This window comes from Camelina sativa, chromosome 15 (genome assembly GCF_030686135.1).
Source record: "Camelina sativa cultivar CO46 ecotype springtype chromosome 15, ASM3068613v1".
Lineage (NCBI taxonomy): Eukaryota > Viridiplantae > Streptophyta > Magnoliopsida > Brassicales > Brassicaceae > Camelina > Camelina sativa.
Genome location: NC_141894.1, coordinates 1,560,219 through 1,576,785, shown reverse-complemented (window position 1 = coordinate 1,576,785; position 16,567 = coordinate 1,560,219). Strand labels below are relative to the sequence as shown.

The 16,567-nt window shown below is 34.6% G+C and overlaps 3 protein-coding genes, 1 non-coding gene and 1 pseudogene across 4 annotated transcripts; 3 read left to right on the top strand and 2 right to left on the bottom strand.

Annotated features, from left to right (window-relative positions):
• Positions 1-526: 526 nt before the first annotated feature.
• On the bottom strand, positions 527-1,793 carry LOC104744558 (phosphoenolpyruvate carboxylase kinase 2). The gene is made up of 2 exons (XM_010465630.3): positions 837-1,793; positions 527-742 (listed from the first exon to the last, which is right to left on the bottom strand). The coding sequence occupies exons 1-2, from the start codon at positions 1,627-1,629 to the stop codon at positions 699-701; spliced, it is 837 nt and encodes a 278-aa protein (XP_010463932.1). The 5' UTR covers positions 1,630-1,793; the 3' UTR covers positions 527-698.
• A 1,350-nt stretch (positions 1,794-3,143) lies between these two features.
• TRNAR-CCG (transfer RNA arginine (anticodon CCG)) lies at positions 3,144-3,216 on the bottom strand. Its single transcript has one exon. It is a non-coding gene; the product is annotated as a tRNA-Arg (tRNA).
• A 435-nt stretch (positions 3,217-3,651) lies between these two features.
• Positions 3,652-6,232, top strand: LOC104744557 (putative low-specificity L-threonine aldolase 2). Its single transcript, XM_010465628.3, has 10 exons — positions 3,652-3,919; positions 4,031-4,500; positions 4,721-4,832; positions 4,934-4,984; positions 5,083-5,154; positions 5,235-5,367; positions 5,469-5,527; positions 5,643-5,743; positions 5,908-5,974; positions 6,073-6,232. Exons 2-10 carry the CDS (start codon positions 4,046-4,048, stop codon positions 6,082-6,084), a joined length of 1,062 nt encoding a protein of 353 aa, XP_010463930.1. The 5' UTR covers positions 3,652-3,919; positions 4,031-4,045; the 3' UTR covers positions 6,085-6,232.
• A 956-nt stretch (positions 6,233-7,188) lies between these two features.
• Positions 7,189-8,137, top strand: LOC104744556 (protein LIGHT-DEPENDENT SHORT HYPOCOTYLS 2 pseudogene; annotated as a pseudogene).
• A 1,703-nt stretch (positions 8,138-9,840) lies between these two features.
• Positions 9,841-12,087, top strand: LOC104744554 (uncharacterized). The gene is made up of 6 exons (XM_010465625.2): positions 9,841-10,177; positions 10,517-10,694; positions 10,781-10,878; positions 11,200-11,296; positions 11,426-11,511; positions 11,616-12,087. The coding sequence occupies exons 1-6, from the start codon at positions 9,956-9,958 to the stop codon at positions 11,667-11,669; spliced, it is 735 nt and encodes a 244-aa protein (XP_010463927.1). The 5' UTR covers positions 9,841-9,955; the 3' UTR covers positions 11,670-12,087.
• The last annotated feature ends 4,480 nt before the right edge of the window (positions 12,088-16,567 follow it).

Below are 16,567 nucleotides of genomic sequence, written 5' to 3'. Positions count from 1 at the left end.
AATCTTTAAAAATTAATTAAATTTAAATAATTCTAGCTATATTTAGACATATGTAACAAATATTTTTTATATATTTAAATTATTTTAGGTATTTAGGTATGAACTAATTGATATATTCAAAATTAAAATTAAAATTTTGGATAAGTGAATTGTATCAATGCTAAATATTATTAATATTATAGTTATCTCTATATTTTCGGGTTTTATAGATATCCGTTTGGGTAACGGATATTATCCTAACCCGAACTCTAACCCATAGGTTTAATAATATAGAATCCAATAGAATTATTTAGGTATATCCTAACCCAACCCGAACCTGTGTTTTCGCGTCGGGTTCTGGGTTGGGTTTTCGGGTACTGTTTTTTTTCCAGCCCTACTTCTTCGTTCATTTAGCTAAAAAAACGGGCCGGAAATTCGACACCAAGCCCAATCAATATAAAGTCTGTTCTAATATGCCTAATCAAAATATCTCTTTTACCATCTATCTTTCAGATTCGGATTTCGACCCAACAACTGACACAAACCATAATCTCAAAATCATTTTTTATTCCGAATCGTAATTACAAAATAAGCAACTTTCTCTAGTGCCAAAACCGTAGAATTGTTATTAAAAAAAACACAGCTACGTTTTGACTACTCGATACGAATCGAGCATATACACACATAAAACACTTCTCTATAGTACCACCACCACTCTACTAATTGCTTTCGAGGTTTCCAACGTTCATCATCCATGGATGACCTGCTTGCAAATTTCATTAAACACACAAAATTAAATCAAATTTGAAATTTGAAAAAACAGAGCATTGAAACAGAGAGAGAGAGACCAAACTTACGAAGAGCATCGTCGGCAGAAAATCTCCGGGACACATCGCGACAGATCATCTTCCTCAATAGATCCTTAGCTTCTCCTGACACTGATCCAAATTTCTTCTGCGGAAACCTCAAATTCCCTCTCAGTATCGATTCAAAGATCTCCTCCGCCGTCTCACCGTTGAACGGCGGCTCACCAGCTAACATCGTGTAGATCACAACACCGGCGCTCCATATATCAACCTTCTCGTCGTACTTCCTCCCCATCACAACCTCCGGCGCCACGTAATACGGTGTTCCCACAACTCCCTCCGCCGTCTCTCCGCCTAACAACACCGCCGATCCGAAATCGCAGAGCTTAACTCCGCCGGTTACGAGATCGACCAAGACGTTGTCAGGTTTCACATCCCGGTGAACGACGCCGCACCGGTGACAATGAGCGAGCGCGCGGAGGATCTGTTTCGCGTACGAGGCGGATTCCGATTCCGATAACCGTCCCCCGGCGGAGATTAGCCGATCGTAGATCGTCATCGGCGGATCGACTAGTTCCATGACGATCGCGAGGGAATCGTCTGTTTCGAAGAGATCGAAGATCCTGACGACGTTCTGATGCGGCGGTAACATCGCCATGATCCTCGGCTCCGTTTCAATACACTCGCGATCTAGCGCGTCGATGAGGACGCGCTTGTCGATGGTTTTGCATGCGTAGAACTCTTTAGTCGCCGGTGAGAAACATCGAGTGATGGTTCCGAATCGACCTCGGCCAATCTCGTCGCAAAGCTGGTAGTTATTTTCAAATTCGAATTCTCCGGTCATCGGAATATTCTTTTTTTTTGTTAGTTAGAGTAATCTCACAAGAATCAGAGAGGTTGCTTTGTTATATATAGAGGAATTTTAGAATCAGAATACTAAAATAAAAAGAGAGAGAGAGAGAGAGAATATTCCGTTTGAGGTAGTTAAACTTAATTAGTATTCTGTTTCAAAAAGTCAAGCTTCCAGAAGCAAAGCCAAGCAAGTAACGGCACTCGATTAACTAACGGCGGCGTTAGATTTCTCCACGTGTTCAATTACCGTTGAATATATTCGGTTTAGCAAATTATTAATTGTCTGTTTAATGTGCAAATTACATATCACCTGCACTAAATGGTACTATGTAACATATTATAAAAAATAGTTCGACGATTTCATGATTGTAGTATATAAGTAAAATGCAGAAAAAAACATGCTCAGCATGTCCTTGTTGTAAAGATGCCTTATTATCGACCACAAACGATGTGATTATTTATATTTATTAGAAGAGACCTTAAGTAGTTTTCAAATGACATTTTACGATAAACTCTAACAATATTGAATTGTCTGTCCATTAAAGTATGTGCATGTGGCAGGCTTTATAAGTATATAAAACCTAACCCACCTCTAATAATTGTGTTATATATATCTGCTTAATATATTAGTAAATAATGGATCATCTAAATTGGTTGTTAAGATGCCTGCTTTTTTTTTAATACTAAGTTGGCTTATAGACTGTCTTTGTGGAGGTTTTATTTGTGTCGTCTTCAAATGATTTCTTTAAAAGCTTATATCGAATGGTTATCCACACGTATATCAATTTAATTAGAGGCTAAATTTTGTGTAATATTATTGTAGAGGTCATAGATAGAAAACAACATTATTGAGAATTTATCTAATAAAATCACTATTCAGAAATATATATCATCTTCTTTTTGGCTTTGATCAATTATTCGCCAAAACTAATGAAACCATGTCCGGGTAATATATATATAGTTAAGGACCACATCGGTTCACACAAAAAAATTCACATATTTACACTTTCAGTTTTCTATATATAAGATGTTAGATTAATAGAGAGTTCTTACTGTTTAAATGTAACAAGTAGGAAATGATATTCATTCTACGTTTTCATATAGAATACCTTTATCCAAAAGCATAATAGATGATGATATACATTAAAAGTTAAAATACCATCGCCAATCAAAGACATAATTGATTGATGTTTGCTGACGTATGTGTCTCGATCTCGTGTTGTTGTTGTTGTTGTTTGCATGTCTCGCGCTTATTAGTCAGTGTGGTTATGTGATCATCTTCTTCATAGATTATGTCATTATGAGATGGATTTGGAGGATGTGAAGTTTTTTATATACGAGCCTAATATAGTAATTGGGGAATTTGGCATGTGCCTACTACAACATATATGATTTTCCAAAATAGCCGACGCATACACCGCCGAGTAAGAGTCACATATTGTGGTGTGGTTATAGTTGTTTTTCCTAAGTTTCCAACGAAATAAGCGAATTGTTGAAAATAAAACACGTTCGCGATGGGACTCGAACCCACAATCTCCCGCTTCGGAGGCGAGCGCCTTATCCATTAGGCCACGCAAACACTACTAATTCACTTAATTCTATATCATACAACAACTGGTCTGATATCTATTTTTTTTTTTTTTTTGGTCAAGATATCTATTTTTTATAGTACAGATTCTCTTACTTATAAATTATAACTTTTTATATATAGTTTACCATACAATACAGATTTTCTTACTTATAAAATTATAATTTTTTTTTTCTTCTAGTTTACTATATAATATACAGATTTTCTTACTTGTAAATTATAACTTTTTTTATTTATAGTTTACCATATGATACAGATCATCTTACTTATAGACTATAACCTTTTATAGTTTACTAATACAGATTCTCTTCTAAATTATAACTTATTTCTGTATAGTTTACCATATAATACAGATTTTCTTACTTATAAATTATGACTTTTCTTTTATGGTTTACCATATAATACTTTCACATAAAAAGCTAGATAGAGATGTAAACAAAAAAAATTGTAGATTATATATATAAGGAATCAGGCAGAAATGTTACGACAAGTTTACCAATTTGTCAGTATGCATGTAACGCTTATTTGGTTGGACTGATCTTCTTTCTCTGAGATTCCCTGTGTAGCCATTTCGTAATCGATTTGATCACCAACTCTCTCTTTCTCTCTTTGCCCATTTTAAGTCACTCGAAACACATCACTTCACCAAGAAAACAAAAAAAAAAAAAGCATAGCCTAACAGAAAAAAATCTTGGTATGATTAAGTAAAAACTCAAGTGATTCGGTATTTATATTATTTATTCCAGTCTAATTCTAACAGGATGATCTTCTTTTTATTTGATATTTTGGTTATAATCCGACGCAGTTAGCCAAAATCAAGATGGTAACGCCAACTTCAGTTAGAACCGTTGATCTCCGGTCCGACACGGTGACTAAACCAACTGAGTCGATGCGTTCAGCTATGGCAATCGCCGAAGTAGACGACGACGTTTTGGGGAGCGATCCAACCGCCATGCGTTTGGAGAAAGAGATGGCTGAGATCGCCGGAAAAGAGGCGGCGATGTTTGTTCCGTCGGGAACAATGGCGAATCTGATAAGTGTGTTGATCCATTGTGATGAGAGAGGGAGTGAAGTGATTCTCGGAGATGACTCTCACATTCATATTTACGAAAACGGCGGCGTTTCAAGCCTTGGTGGTGTGCATCCGAGGACTGTGAAGAACGAAGAAGACGGTACGATGGAGATTGGTTCTATTGAAGCTGCCGTGAGGGGTCCGAAGGGAGATCTTCATCATCCGGTTACTAAGCTTATATGTCTTGAGAACACTCAAGCAAAGTAAGCGTTTCTTATCCTAAGTCCATCTGGTTTCGTTGCACTTAACCTAGCTTGCCAAAAGATTATAAGTTATTCGGTTTAGTTCAAATCAATATGAAACCGGTTTTGGCTGTCATGGTTAGACCGAGGAACAATATTTAATTAGAAATTCCGGTTAGATAATATGACTCTATGCTATCTTGACATTGTGGGTTGACAAAACCGGTGTCTGTTGATGTAGCCGTGGAGGTAGATGCTTGCCTGTAGAGTATATAGACAAAGTCGGCGAATTAGCCAAGAAACATGGTTTAAAGCTTCACATCGATGGAGCTAGGATCTTCAACGCTTCTGTGGTTAGTATACAAACATTTCAATATGTAATTCGCATTCATACATTGCATTAATTTTGCTTATATACGTTTTGAGTTGATCTTTTTCGATCTTGATTTCACAGGCACTTGGAGTTCCGGTGAAGAGGATTGTTCAAGCAGCAGATTCTGTCTCGGTATGACTTATCATTAAAACCGTGCTATGTAACGTTTTTTGTATTGTTATAAAACTATGGTTGAATTGAAATCTAAACCGGTCACTTTGATGCGCTAGATTTGTTTGTCCAAAGGTATTGGTGCACCGGTTGGTTCGGTAATCGTGGGAAGCAAAAAGTTCATCACTAAAGTATGTAGCTAAAAATCAAATCGAAACCATTGTATAGCATATTTTTAGTCAGGTTCAAGTAATTAGTTGTTGAAATGTAGGCAAGGTGGATGAGGAAGACATTAGGCGGAGGAATGAGACAGATCGGCGTGCTCTGTGCAGCCGCATTGGTGGCTCTCAATGAAAACGTCCCCAAGCTTGGTGATGACCACAAGAAAGCCAAGATCTTGGCAGGTAATCGTTATTTTCCGGTGTATTCTTAACCGGAATCTTAAAACTTAATATGAGAGTACTAACCGGTGTTAATTTTGGTTTTTGATTTCCTACGTTACCAGAAGGACTGAACCGGATTGAACGTTTAAGAGTAAACGTCGCAGCAGTGGAAAGCAACATTGTAAGTGGATGAAATGATTGGTTGGTTACACTGGTAACCGGTAGCGTAGCTTATATATCTAGAAGGATACTGAGAAATTATATGATTTATAACACACTCGTATCGTATGGTGCAGATATACGTAGATATACCAGAGGATCCAAAATTTGGAGCAGAAGATGCATGTAAGAGTTTAAAAGATGTCGGTGTGCTTGTCTTACCCCAGGCTACATTCAGGTACATATACTTTTTGTATCCCACTCGAATACAATTTGCATGGTGAATCTTTAATGGGCCATAGGCCTCGACTAGATGAGTCGCCCCATTATTAGCGGTAATAATAAATGTAATTAATGGTATAACGGTATAACACTATAACTAACTATGGTCTCTAATAACAGAATCAGGATTGTTCTACACCACCAAATCTCAGACGTTGACGTGGAATATGTACTCTCTTGCTTTGAGGTATTTTGCTTTTCATCTAGTGATGTGCTTTGGTTTTTTAATTTCTTTGCTACGCTATTTAAGTCTATTTGATTCATTGCTTTTTGATCTATTTTCAGAAAATGTTTTAAGCTCGACGCAACAAGAGAAGGCTTGGTTTTAACTTTTAAGTAATTTCATGTTGGACTGTGTAAGGTTTTTTCATTTTTCCTGGACTGTGTAAGGTTGTACCTGATCTATTTCGCTGGTTCACAAATGAAAAAACTTTTCAGTGAAGAATTAGAACATCTCATACGACGAATATATTTGGACATGTCATAAAAACGAATTTTTTAAATCTCTTTTCCTTAAATAAATACTGAAGATTAAGAAATATACTAAAAAAAGAGATTGAGGATGAAACAACGGAGTTATATCATCGTTTTTTTGGGTCCACGTCTCCACGAGATCAAAAGCAATCGATATACAAGACAGGAAAATAAACGAACGAATTAAACAAGTTTTGAATTGAAAAGAGATAATGATAATGCTTTGTAGACAATAAACGTGATGCTGATATCAAATCATTGCCTTTACAGTAAGCCACCTCTAAGAATTTGTCTTTATATAAAAACCCTTTATCAAAAATATACAACCCATTTACGTTACCTATATGGCTATATCAAAAAATATATGTAAGTAATAAACAGTTTGAACTTTGAGTCCGGAATCACGGATTATAAAAAGAAAAGTAAGAAAAATAGTGATAGATAAAAAAAAAAAAAAAAAAAAATCATAAGTTTGTTTGTCTCTTTCTCCAGTCGACCCATTGGTCTATGTCTCTCTCTATAGAATTACCCTTTTACACACTGTGTAACACAAAGTCCCATTCTCCTATTTCTCTCTATTGTGTCTTAAATGGAAACTTTATGATTTCTGATGATCAGTCTCACGACTCTCATCTCTTTCTCTTTCTCTATAAATGACCTTGTGATGTTTTTGCAGCTAATATATATATGGACATTTGTGTCTGTATTTTTCCACCCATCTTTTCTATCTATAGTATAAAAGATACTATACTAGAAAAAGGGGAAAAATAAAAATTCCATTTTTATCTCTCATCTTGACAAAAGCAAGAGGTCTCTTCTTATTTTGCAGGTTGTTCCTCTTTGCCTCACCATTTTTGCACAACACATCAACCACCATCATCGTCACTGAATATATCCTTTTTTGTAGCACCTAACTCATCACTTGGTAGTACAAAGAAGTATCCAAGTCCTCTTTCTATCTCTGTCTTTTAACTATTCTTGCAAGAAATTATTTATCATAAATAACTAAAAACCTAATCTTTGCCCTAAATCAGTCAAAATCTAGAGAAAGAACCCTAATCTGAAAAGCTATGGATTTGATCTCTCAAAACCACAACAACAAGAACCCTAATACCAGTCTCTTGACACAAACTCCTTCTTCTTCTTCTTCTCCACCCTCCTCTAGCCGCTATGAAAACCAAAAACGCCGTGACTGGAACACTTTCTGCCAATACATCCGAAACCACCGTCCGCCGCTCTCTCTAGCGTCTTGCAGCGGCGCACACGTCCTAGAGTTTCTGCGTTACCTTGACCAGTTCGGCAAAACCAAAGTCCACCACCAAAACTGCGCCTTCTTTGGCCTCCCAAATCCTCCGGCTCCTTGTCCTTGTCCCCTCCGACAAGCTTGGGGCTCACTCGACGCCCTCATCGGCCGTCTCCGTGCTGCCTATGAGGAGAACGGTGGAGCTCCCGAGACAAGCCCTTTTGGCTCACGTTCCGTCAGGATTTTCCTCAGGGAGGTTAGAGATTTTCAGGCTAAATCACGTGGCGTTAGCTACGAAAAGAAGAGGAAAAGGGTCAACAACAACAAGCAAATAACTCAGTCTCAGCCGCAGTCGTTACCGCTTTTACCGCAACAGCAGCAAGGTCAGTCAGTGATGGCTAATTACCACCAAGGTGCGACTCGATAATATATCGTATTACTTCCATATATGTATGCTTGTCGTATTTAGGTATTTTATACGTACCAATCTTTGTATTTTTGTAATGCAATCCCTATTGTCATCCATGTACCGCTTATCTATTGTTTTGTCTTTTCCAATAACCAATGAGTGGTATAACTAAACATGGATCGTATTTGGCTTATATACCTTAGAATATATATGATTACGTCAAAGCCTATTTATTACAGTTGTCTATATGACACATCAAGGTCTTATAAAATTCGAATTCGAACTCAAAATGTTCGAATCTTGAGCATTAAGGGATTACGAAATGACGGACTTCGGTTAGTTTAATTACGTAATTTTTCTCTAGGGCCAGTAGGTCACTATAGTGAATATAATAAATTAGCTATACCTTTTAGGGTTTATATACTATGCATGAACATATCGGACTCTCAAAAAAGAACATCTATATATTTATTCAGTTGAAGATTTCTGATACGCATTGGTCTTATTTATTTACGGGTTTTCTTAATCTTCATGCCTTTTATTATTTTCCACTAAACTATGGACATGTACATTATAGTTACATACGGGTTATATTGTGTAGATAACTGGCGCAATGTGTTAACTGATTTTTTCTTTAAAAAGAAAGACCCCAAAAAGATTTACATATTCATAAATGTATGTTTTGCTGTGTTAGTATATTTTCCACAATTGATGTTGACTAAACAAACACGAGTGGGTGGAGAGAATGTTGCACAAAATATAAAAATTTGAAAGCTAAATCTAAAACGCATCATATAATTACAAAAAGACAAAAAAAAAAAAAAAAAAAAAAAAAAAACATAAGTTTCAATTATTGATGACAGCTAATCTTGTGACACAATTTTCTTTCCAAACTTCTTATCAGCCGAACGTCGATTTGACAATTTTAGAATATTGTACACAACACAAATTTCGTGTTTATAATATGTCACTCTCAATATTCAAAACTCTTTTATACAATCTAGAAGTTTAATTTTATCACGCATGAGTTCCTTCTTTGCCTATGTCAAATTTAGCAACTTTCCTTTTACTAAACAGTGACATTTAACTTGGACCTTTTGTATTAAACTGATGTACTTGAAAATTGGAAGTACTGTAATTACCAAACACATATGCCGTTTGATGTTTTCATCACTCTTATCAATCAGATGCAGATCGAACGGTTAAGATCAAAAGGATAGGAGAAAAATGTTAGCGGTTTAACGTCATGTGTGCCCATAACCATTGGCTCTGTTAATGTAGTCCCCATCAATTAAAAGCTAACGTAGAGAGAAAAGAGCAGTGTTGCTGTGTTGGTCTCGTCTCTCGGGGGCACTCAAGAGTTAAAAAAAAATCGTATGGATGAGTTTCATCAGTTGTGCTATTCTGGCTACTGGCTAAACATGATTATAACCCACGTGGACGAACGAAATCAATGTGTCCGTACGAGGTAGGCTTTGAGTGTAGCTGTAAAAAAAATATTATAAAAATAAGATTTGTTTGCTTTTTAATTTAGCACCACATGTGTGGTTTTCCCTATTTGGGAGGGGTCTTGTTATACAGTTTAATAGATCCACTTGGGATTTTATTTCTGATTCTCTCGCACCATTTTGAACAGTATCGTCTATAAATGTTAGTACTTGCTAGCTACAAACAAATGCAACTACAAAATTTTTGGATTGTTGACCAGACTTTTCTAGACATCACCAAGAGTAATTTCAGAATTTGTTGGTTCAGAGACAACAAGAAAAGTGGTTGGGAAAAACGGGTTCAATCCGGTTTAATAACTTGCTCTATTGGTCTTATATTGGTTTAATCTCGTCTGGTTTAGGAACCAATATTGGACGTGAAGAGACTATTGGGCCTAAGCCCATTCGTTAGAAAATCGTCCTTTATTCTCGAATTGTCCAATTAAAGTGGGAAAAAAGAAATTAAAGAGAAAAGGAAAAAAGAAAAATAAAATTTGACGTTCGATTTTTCTGAAACCTCCGATTTGAGTGCGATTAGGCGTTTTGCTTTCTCCGATGTCAATCCCGCCGTCTTCAGGTTCTTCTTCTTCATCTTCCTCGTCTCAATACACATACGCAGCTAATTCTTACTATTCCGCACCGTACCAGCCTCCACAGCCCTACGTGGCGCCTTCCCCTGCTGTTCCGGCGCCGGTAGCATCCGTTCCCGGAGCAACGGTATATCCGCAGCCTGTTGGACCGGTTCCTGCCGTCTATGCTTATCCTCAGTACCAACAGGTTAGTTTGCTTTTGTAAATCCCCAGTATTGATTCCTATTTTTATTTGTTTTGGTGTATTTGAGATTCCTGGATCGAATTAGGGTTTTCGAGATCCCTCTGCTTTAATTTTAGGGGTTTTTTTTTTTTTTTTTTCTGGTTGTTGTTGGGATTGGAGTATATCGTTATGATTGTGTAACATAAAGCTTGGTTCTTCAAGAAATCTACCAATTACGGTTCTCTCATGTTTCACATTTAAAGATTTGTACTTTGGATTTGGTTTAACTTGTTTATGTGTTTTCTGAAAAATTTATGCTTAAGGTAGACTAAAATCTTTCTGTTGTTTGATTTTAATTGTCAGGCTCATCAATTGTTCCAAAGAGATGCACAAACCATCACACCAGAAGCTCTTGAGAATGTGAAAGCTGCGTTGGCAAGTAGTGAAACCGAACACAAAGCAGAAACTAAAAAGAGAGCTATTCCTCGTAAAGCTGCTGGACAGTCTTGGGAGGATCCTACTCTTTCTGAGTGGCCAGAAAGTATGCACTCTTCTTCTTCTTTGTTAATGGTCTTTGCTCTGTTGTTATAATGGATTTCTAACAACATTTTGTTCCTCATTTGGCAGATGACTACCGTTTGTTCTGTGGTGATCTTGGGAATGAAGTGAATGATGATGTTCTGTCCAAGGCATTTGCTCGATTCCCCACCTTCAATATGGCCAAGGTAAACTGTCTGTGTGTATCTCTCCTCCTTTTAGGGTTTAGTGATGATCCATACCTGGTTTCCCTATGAGCATATATTTGAGAGATTAGTCATGTGATTGTCGTACTTTTAATTTTTAACTCCCTCTGGTTGGTTAGACTGCTAAAAATGTAAACTGTGATGCGTTTGCAAACCCAAACATATAGTTTGTATAGAAGTGAGCTTGGTTGACCTTAGAAAATACGGATCATTCCTACTCGAATCAAAAAGAGAAGTGTTCAGTGTTAGTTTTGTGGTCAAAGCTTTTACAGAGTATTCTTCTAATCTTATCTATCATGACAGGTCATCAGAGATAAGCGGACTGGTAAAACCAAGGGTTATGGGTTTGTGAGTTTCTCAAATCCTGCGGATCTAGCTGGAGCGTTAAAAGAAATGAATGGTAAGCATCTCGATTTACTATCTATTTGATGTGTTGCTCCATCTTGATATCTTATCCTATTGATTTTGATTTTTTGAATGAACGTGTTATCGCCTTGACTTACTCCCTTGATTTCATATGAATACACAGGTAAGTATGTTGGAAACCGTCCGATAAAACTAAGAAAGAGCAGCTGGAAAGAGAGAACAGACCAGGAGGCTGCTGAAAGACAAAAGGCAAGTATCTTGACTCAGACTTATTGATAGATACATTTGCGTAGGATTTTATTTATTTATTATGAGCATCTAATTCTTAATCATGATGGTTCTCGGTTTTGCAGCATCACATCAATAAGAAGCAAAAAACAGTGAAGAAGAGCATACTTCACAAGTGATAGATGCATGTCATTCCCAAGGGCTTACATGAAAGTGAGAAAAACAAAAAAACATAGGCTCGAGCACAATACACCCCCTATGCTTTTCTTTCACAGCAAGTTTTATAAGTTTGATACTTTGCTTTGTTGGTTTAACAACAACAAAATGTAAAAAACTCTTGTCTTCATGAGAGTTGTAGCCTCACAACTTGGTAATTAGTAGTTGCTGTTCCTTTTTTATTTTTCTTGTCCATTTGCTTTACTTCTTTTGTTTTCTCTCTGTATCAATTAAATTTAGAAACGGAAGCTCATTTGCCTAGATAAGATGAGAGTATTCATTCCTTTGTGGTAAAAGTAAAACTAAAGCTTTATCTTTGTAAAACTGTTACTCAAAGATATTGTAGAATGAATAATTTTATTATTAATTTTGTGAAAGAAAGTGTTTATGTATTGGTGGGCTGCTATGCTTAGCCCCAACCGGTGATATTTTACGTTATCAAAACGAGCTACAATAGGTTTGTGAGAATGCATATTACAAGAAAAACAATTGAATCATTGTAAGAACGAAGATGTATGATACTACAGTAAAACGTTTGATATATAGGATTTTTATGATTTTGGAATCCAAAGTTCTAGATTTTTTTCCTCGTATCTAATTTCTTTGATTATATGCACCTTCTTCAGGTAAGACACTGAGGTTATAGTGATCGATGAAGATGTCATCGTTCAGATCTTCTTCAACGACACAACGACCATCAATGTAAATAAACCGCACGTTCGTTCACAACACATATTTTATTTATTAATACAACGTTTTCCTTTTTCTCTTAAACGAAATATAATGGTCTCTAAACATATTATTAATTACAAGCTTACAGCCCATTAGTGGTCTCTGAACATATATAATTATATATACATGAAAAAGCAAAAAAATTGATGTGGACGTACGTGTTATCACTTATATTCTTGAAATTATTAGTATTTTGTAAATCTGGTTGTTGTTCCTGAGACGACTATAGGACTAAATATTGTTTTAAAAGTGAAGTTAATTAAGGACTTGAAAATGTTTTTTTAGATAATGACCCATAATTTTGAAAATAAAATAGTCAAAAATTAAGCAAAAACTTAAGCAAAATTAAGCAAAACATAAAGCAAAACATAATTTTTAATTTTTTTTTCAAATAACTGAAATATACACACACATATATATATATATATATATATAATATCTATATATATTTAAAGCATACTTCACAAGTGATAGATGCATGGCATTCCCAAGGGTTTCAAAAAAAAAACATAGGCTCGAGCACCATACATCCCTTATGCTTTTCTTTCTCAACAAGTTTTATAAGTTTGATGTGTTGGTTCAACAACAAAATACTCTTATCCTCATGAAAGTTGTAGCCTCACAACTTGGTAATAAGCAGTACGTGTTCCTTTTTTTCCTCCTCCATTTGTTTTTCTTCTTCTTTTTTCTCTTTAAGTATTTATTTATATTTTGTTTGTCATTTTAAATTTAGGAACAGAAGCTCATTTGCCTCCATTAGATGAGTTTTCTTTTGTGGTAAAAGTAAAGCTTTAACTTTGTAAACCTGTTGTTACTCAAAGATATTATAAAATTAATAATTTTATTATTAGTTTTGTGAAATAAAGTATTCATGTGTTGTTGGGCTGCTATGTTTAGCCCCAACCGAATCGTGTTTCCACAATAGGTTCGATCTCAGCTTTTCTTCTTTTTTAATTCTATTAAAAAAAAGTGGTCACAGCAGTGCTGCATGCATATTACATGAAAAAACAATTGAATTATTTAAGGATCGATTGTAAGAACGAAGATGTATGATATATATATATAACATAATTACTCCGAAAATGCGCAATGTTGCACGTATAATTTCATGTATATATTTTTCTTGAAGATTTTTAAAATCTTCTCTTTCATATATAATATATTGATAAAGTTACGATAAAAACTGGTAACAGTTGAATTGTTTTAAACGCTTTTAGGACATACATAATGATATAAATATCAAAGAAGCTGATTTTTTTAAAAAAACTTATAATCTATAAATCGAGATTGCTGAATTGTTTAACCTCTTTTAGTTAATTATTAAGCTGTCGATTTGACATCCTAAACACGGCGTATTATAAAACTTCATGAACGTACAATAACGTCGAGAGAGGATATATATAAAACATTACGCCAATAACGTCAACATTATTTCATATCAATATTATATATCTATATATATCACAACTATTTTGTTATTACTGAGTATATATGTTCTCATTTTTCACTCTCTTAAAAAGAATTAATGATATATATATATATATATAGATAGATATCACTCTTAAAAAGAATTAATTAGTGGGCACGTCTCTGTTGTTCTCTTTCTCTCTCTCTATAACATAAGCGAAATCAATCTAACTTAGATCTCACGGATGAATACATTATTACCCTAAATAATTTTAACCTGTTCCTTAGCTAACATTGATTAATTTTATTAAGTTCATTAGGATCTAACCTAAATTATGTATGATGATAAGAAAGCTTAATGACAAATTATTGATGTGTAACATGTGTTGTGTAGATTTATTTTTCCCTTTGTAAAAGTATTGAGAGAGAGAGAGAACAACAGAGACGTACTCACTAAATCAGTCACAAGTCGTCCAAGTGTGGTTCGCAGGTTTCCATTTTTAGATATTCCAAAAAGAATTGAACTTAATGTACACCTATCTCCAAAACTAATACTCCCTCAGTTTTATAATATAGAGAAGTTTTTGTGTTCCATAAATATAAAATGTTTTCAAATTTTTAATGCAATTTTTAGAATAGTTTAATATTTTATATTATGCAGTTATGTCTATAATTACTTAAATTTTTTAAAACTAGTTGTTTTCAATATACATGTTTTTAATTAAAATATCATATATTTTGAAACGAAAAGAAAGAGTAAGTTATTTGTATGCCACCATTGGGGTCGTGTTCTCTCAAGACTGAACCCTCACAAACGCCCTTTCATCGCATGGTCGGAACTTCGATCTCTCGTGGATTCGATCCTCTATCCAGTCTGTATCAGCAAGAACTCAACAGCTCCGACTTCTTCTGTCAAGACCACAAGTGAATCGGATCAGAAGTGGAATCGAGTAAGCAACATAGTGAAGAAAGAAGACGAAGAGGTTGCTTCAAGGACTGAAGCTGTTGAGTTCTTGCTGATAGTCTGCACCTTCACTGCTCGGAAAATAGTGGCTCAAGCAACAATCTACCACATTTGGAGGCAAAAAACAACAAGCTTGTTGTACCTTAAGGTACACAATCAACTTTATTTACCATCGGAAAACGCCTTCAAGATTCTTGACAGAGAGATCTGAAATATCATCCTAGCACTCCTAGTGATCTGAAAATATCATCATAGCAACAATTTTTTTCTTTTTTTTTCTTGGGTGAAATCCAACAGAGTCCTGACGAGGATGTCATAGACTGCACAGATATTAGCTCAGCCGGGGTTCAGTCATCCTCTTCTAAAGGATCACAAGCTACAGGTTTTTTTGTGTTTCCATATTTATATTTATTACGTACTCATTTACAAAGGGAGACAAAGGGAGATCTTTCTAAGCAAGAGAGAGGTAGCACAAAGGGAGAGCTTTCGAAGCAAGAGAGGTAGCAAACTTGTAGATCTGAGTCTAAGATTTAGTACATTTTAGGTTTTTTTTTTGGAAAAATGTTTGATGTATAGGTAATCTGAGTCTAATTTCTTTGATTATATGCACCTTCTTCAGGTAAGACACTGAGGTTATAGTGATCGATGAAGATGTCATCGTTCAGATCTTCTTCAACGACACAACGACCATCAATGTAAATAAACCGCACGTTTGTTCACAACACATATTTTATTTATTAATACAACGTTTTCCTTTTTCTCTGAAAATGAATATAATGGTCTCTGAACATATTATTAATTACAGCCAATTAGTGGTCTCTGAACATATATAATACATGAAAAAGCAAAAAAATTGATGTGGACGTACGTGTTATCACTTATATTCTTGAAATTATTAGTATTTTGTAAATCTGGTTGTTTTTCTTGAGACGACTATAAGACTAAATATTGTTTTAAAAGTGAAGTTAATTAAGGACTTGAAAATGTTTTTTTAGATAGCGACCCATAGTTTTGAAAATGAAATATTCAAAAATTAAGCAAAATTAAGCAAAACATAAAGCAAAACATATATATATTTTTTTTAAAAAAATCAAATAACTTAAATATACATACATATATATATAATATATATATATTTATTTAAAACATCTAACTACTAACAACACAAAAATATAATAATATATAAATATACATAAATACAATTCCAGAACTTCTAGCTATACGGTGATCTTTACAAAGTGAGAATAGTCAGTCATATTGTTCTTGTTACGCTCTTTTTTTTTTCTAATGTCTATTATTTGTGACTTTTTTTTTCAGTCACATCATTTAAAGTTTTTAAAGTTACACCAATATAAAAGTAATCCTCATAAAAGTGGTAACCAATCACTCCAAATGATTTTGTTAGATTATTACCATGATTTTGTTTAGACACCTCCGCTTGGGAATTTTTCTATGAGAAACTCTCACTATAAATAAATCATTTTTTTTTTGAGTTTTTAAATCCAAATTAAAGAGACAAGCATATTCTTGTTGTCAACAACATTTCCATATTTGGATATTTCAAAAAGAATTGAAAACAATGTCTTTATTTATATTTTGTTTGTCATTTTAAATTTAGGAATAGAAGCTCATTTGCCTCGATTACATGAGTTTTCTTTTGTGGTAAAAACTAAAAAGTGAAGCTTTAACTTTGTAAACCTGTTGTTACTCAAAGATATTATAAAATTAGTAATTTTATTATTAGTTTTGTGAAATAAA

Coding starts and splice junctions, on each gene's coding strand:
- LOC104744558 (XM_010465630.3), bottom strand. CDS start 1,629: ATGACCGGAGAATTCGAATTTGAAAATAACTACCAGCTTTGCGACGAG. Junction 743..836: donor TTCTGCCGACGATGCTCTTC/GTAAGTTTGGTC, acceptor ATTTGCAAGCAG/GTCATCCATGGATGATGAAC.
- LOC104744557 (XM_010465628.3), top strand. CDS start 4,046: ATGGTAACGCCAACTTCAGTTAGAACCGTTGATCTCCGGTCCGACACG. Junction 4,985..5,082: donor AAGCAGCAGATTCTGTCTCG/GTATGACTTATC, acceptor TTGATGCGCTAG/ATTTGTTTGTCCAAAGGTAT. Junction 5,528..5,642: donor CAGCAGTGGAAAGCAACATT/GTAAGTGGATGA, acceptor CGTATGGTGCAG/ATATACGTAGATATACCAGA.
- LOC104744554 (XM_010465625.2), top strand. CDS start 9,956: ATGTCAATCCCGCCGTCTTCAGGTTCTTCTTCTTCATCTTCCTCGTCT. Junction 10,178..10,516: donor CTTATCCTCAGTACCAACAG/GTTAGTTTGCTT, acceptor TTTAATTGTCAG/GCTCATCAATTGTTCCAAAG. Junction 10,695..10,780: donor TCTTTCTGAGTGGCCAGAAA/GTATGCACTCTT, acceptor CTCATTTGGCAG/ATGACTACCGTTTGTTCTGT.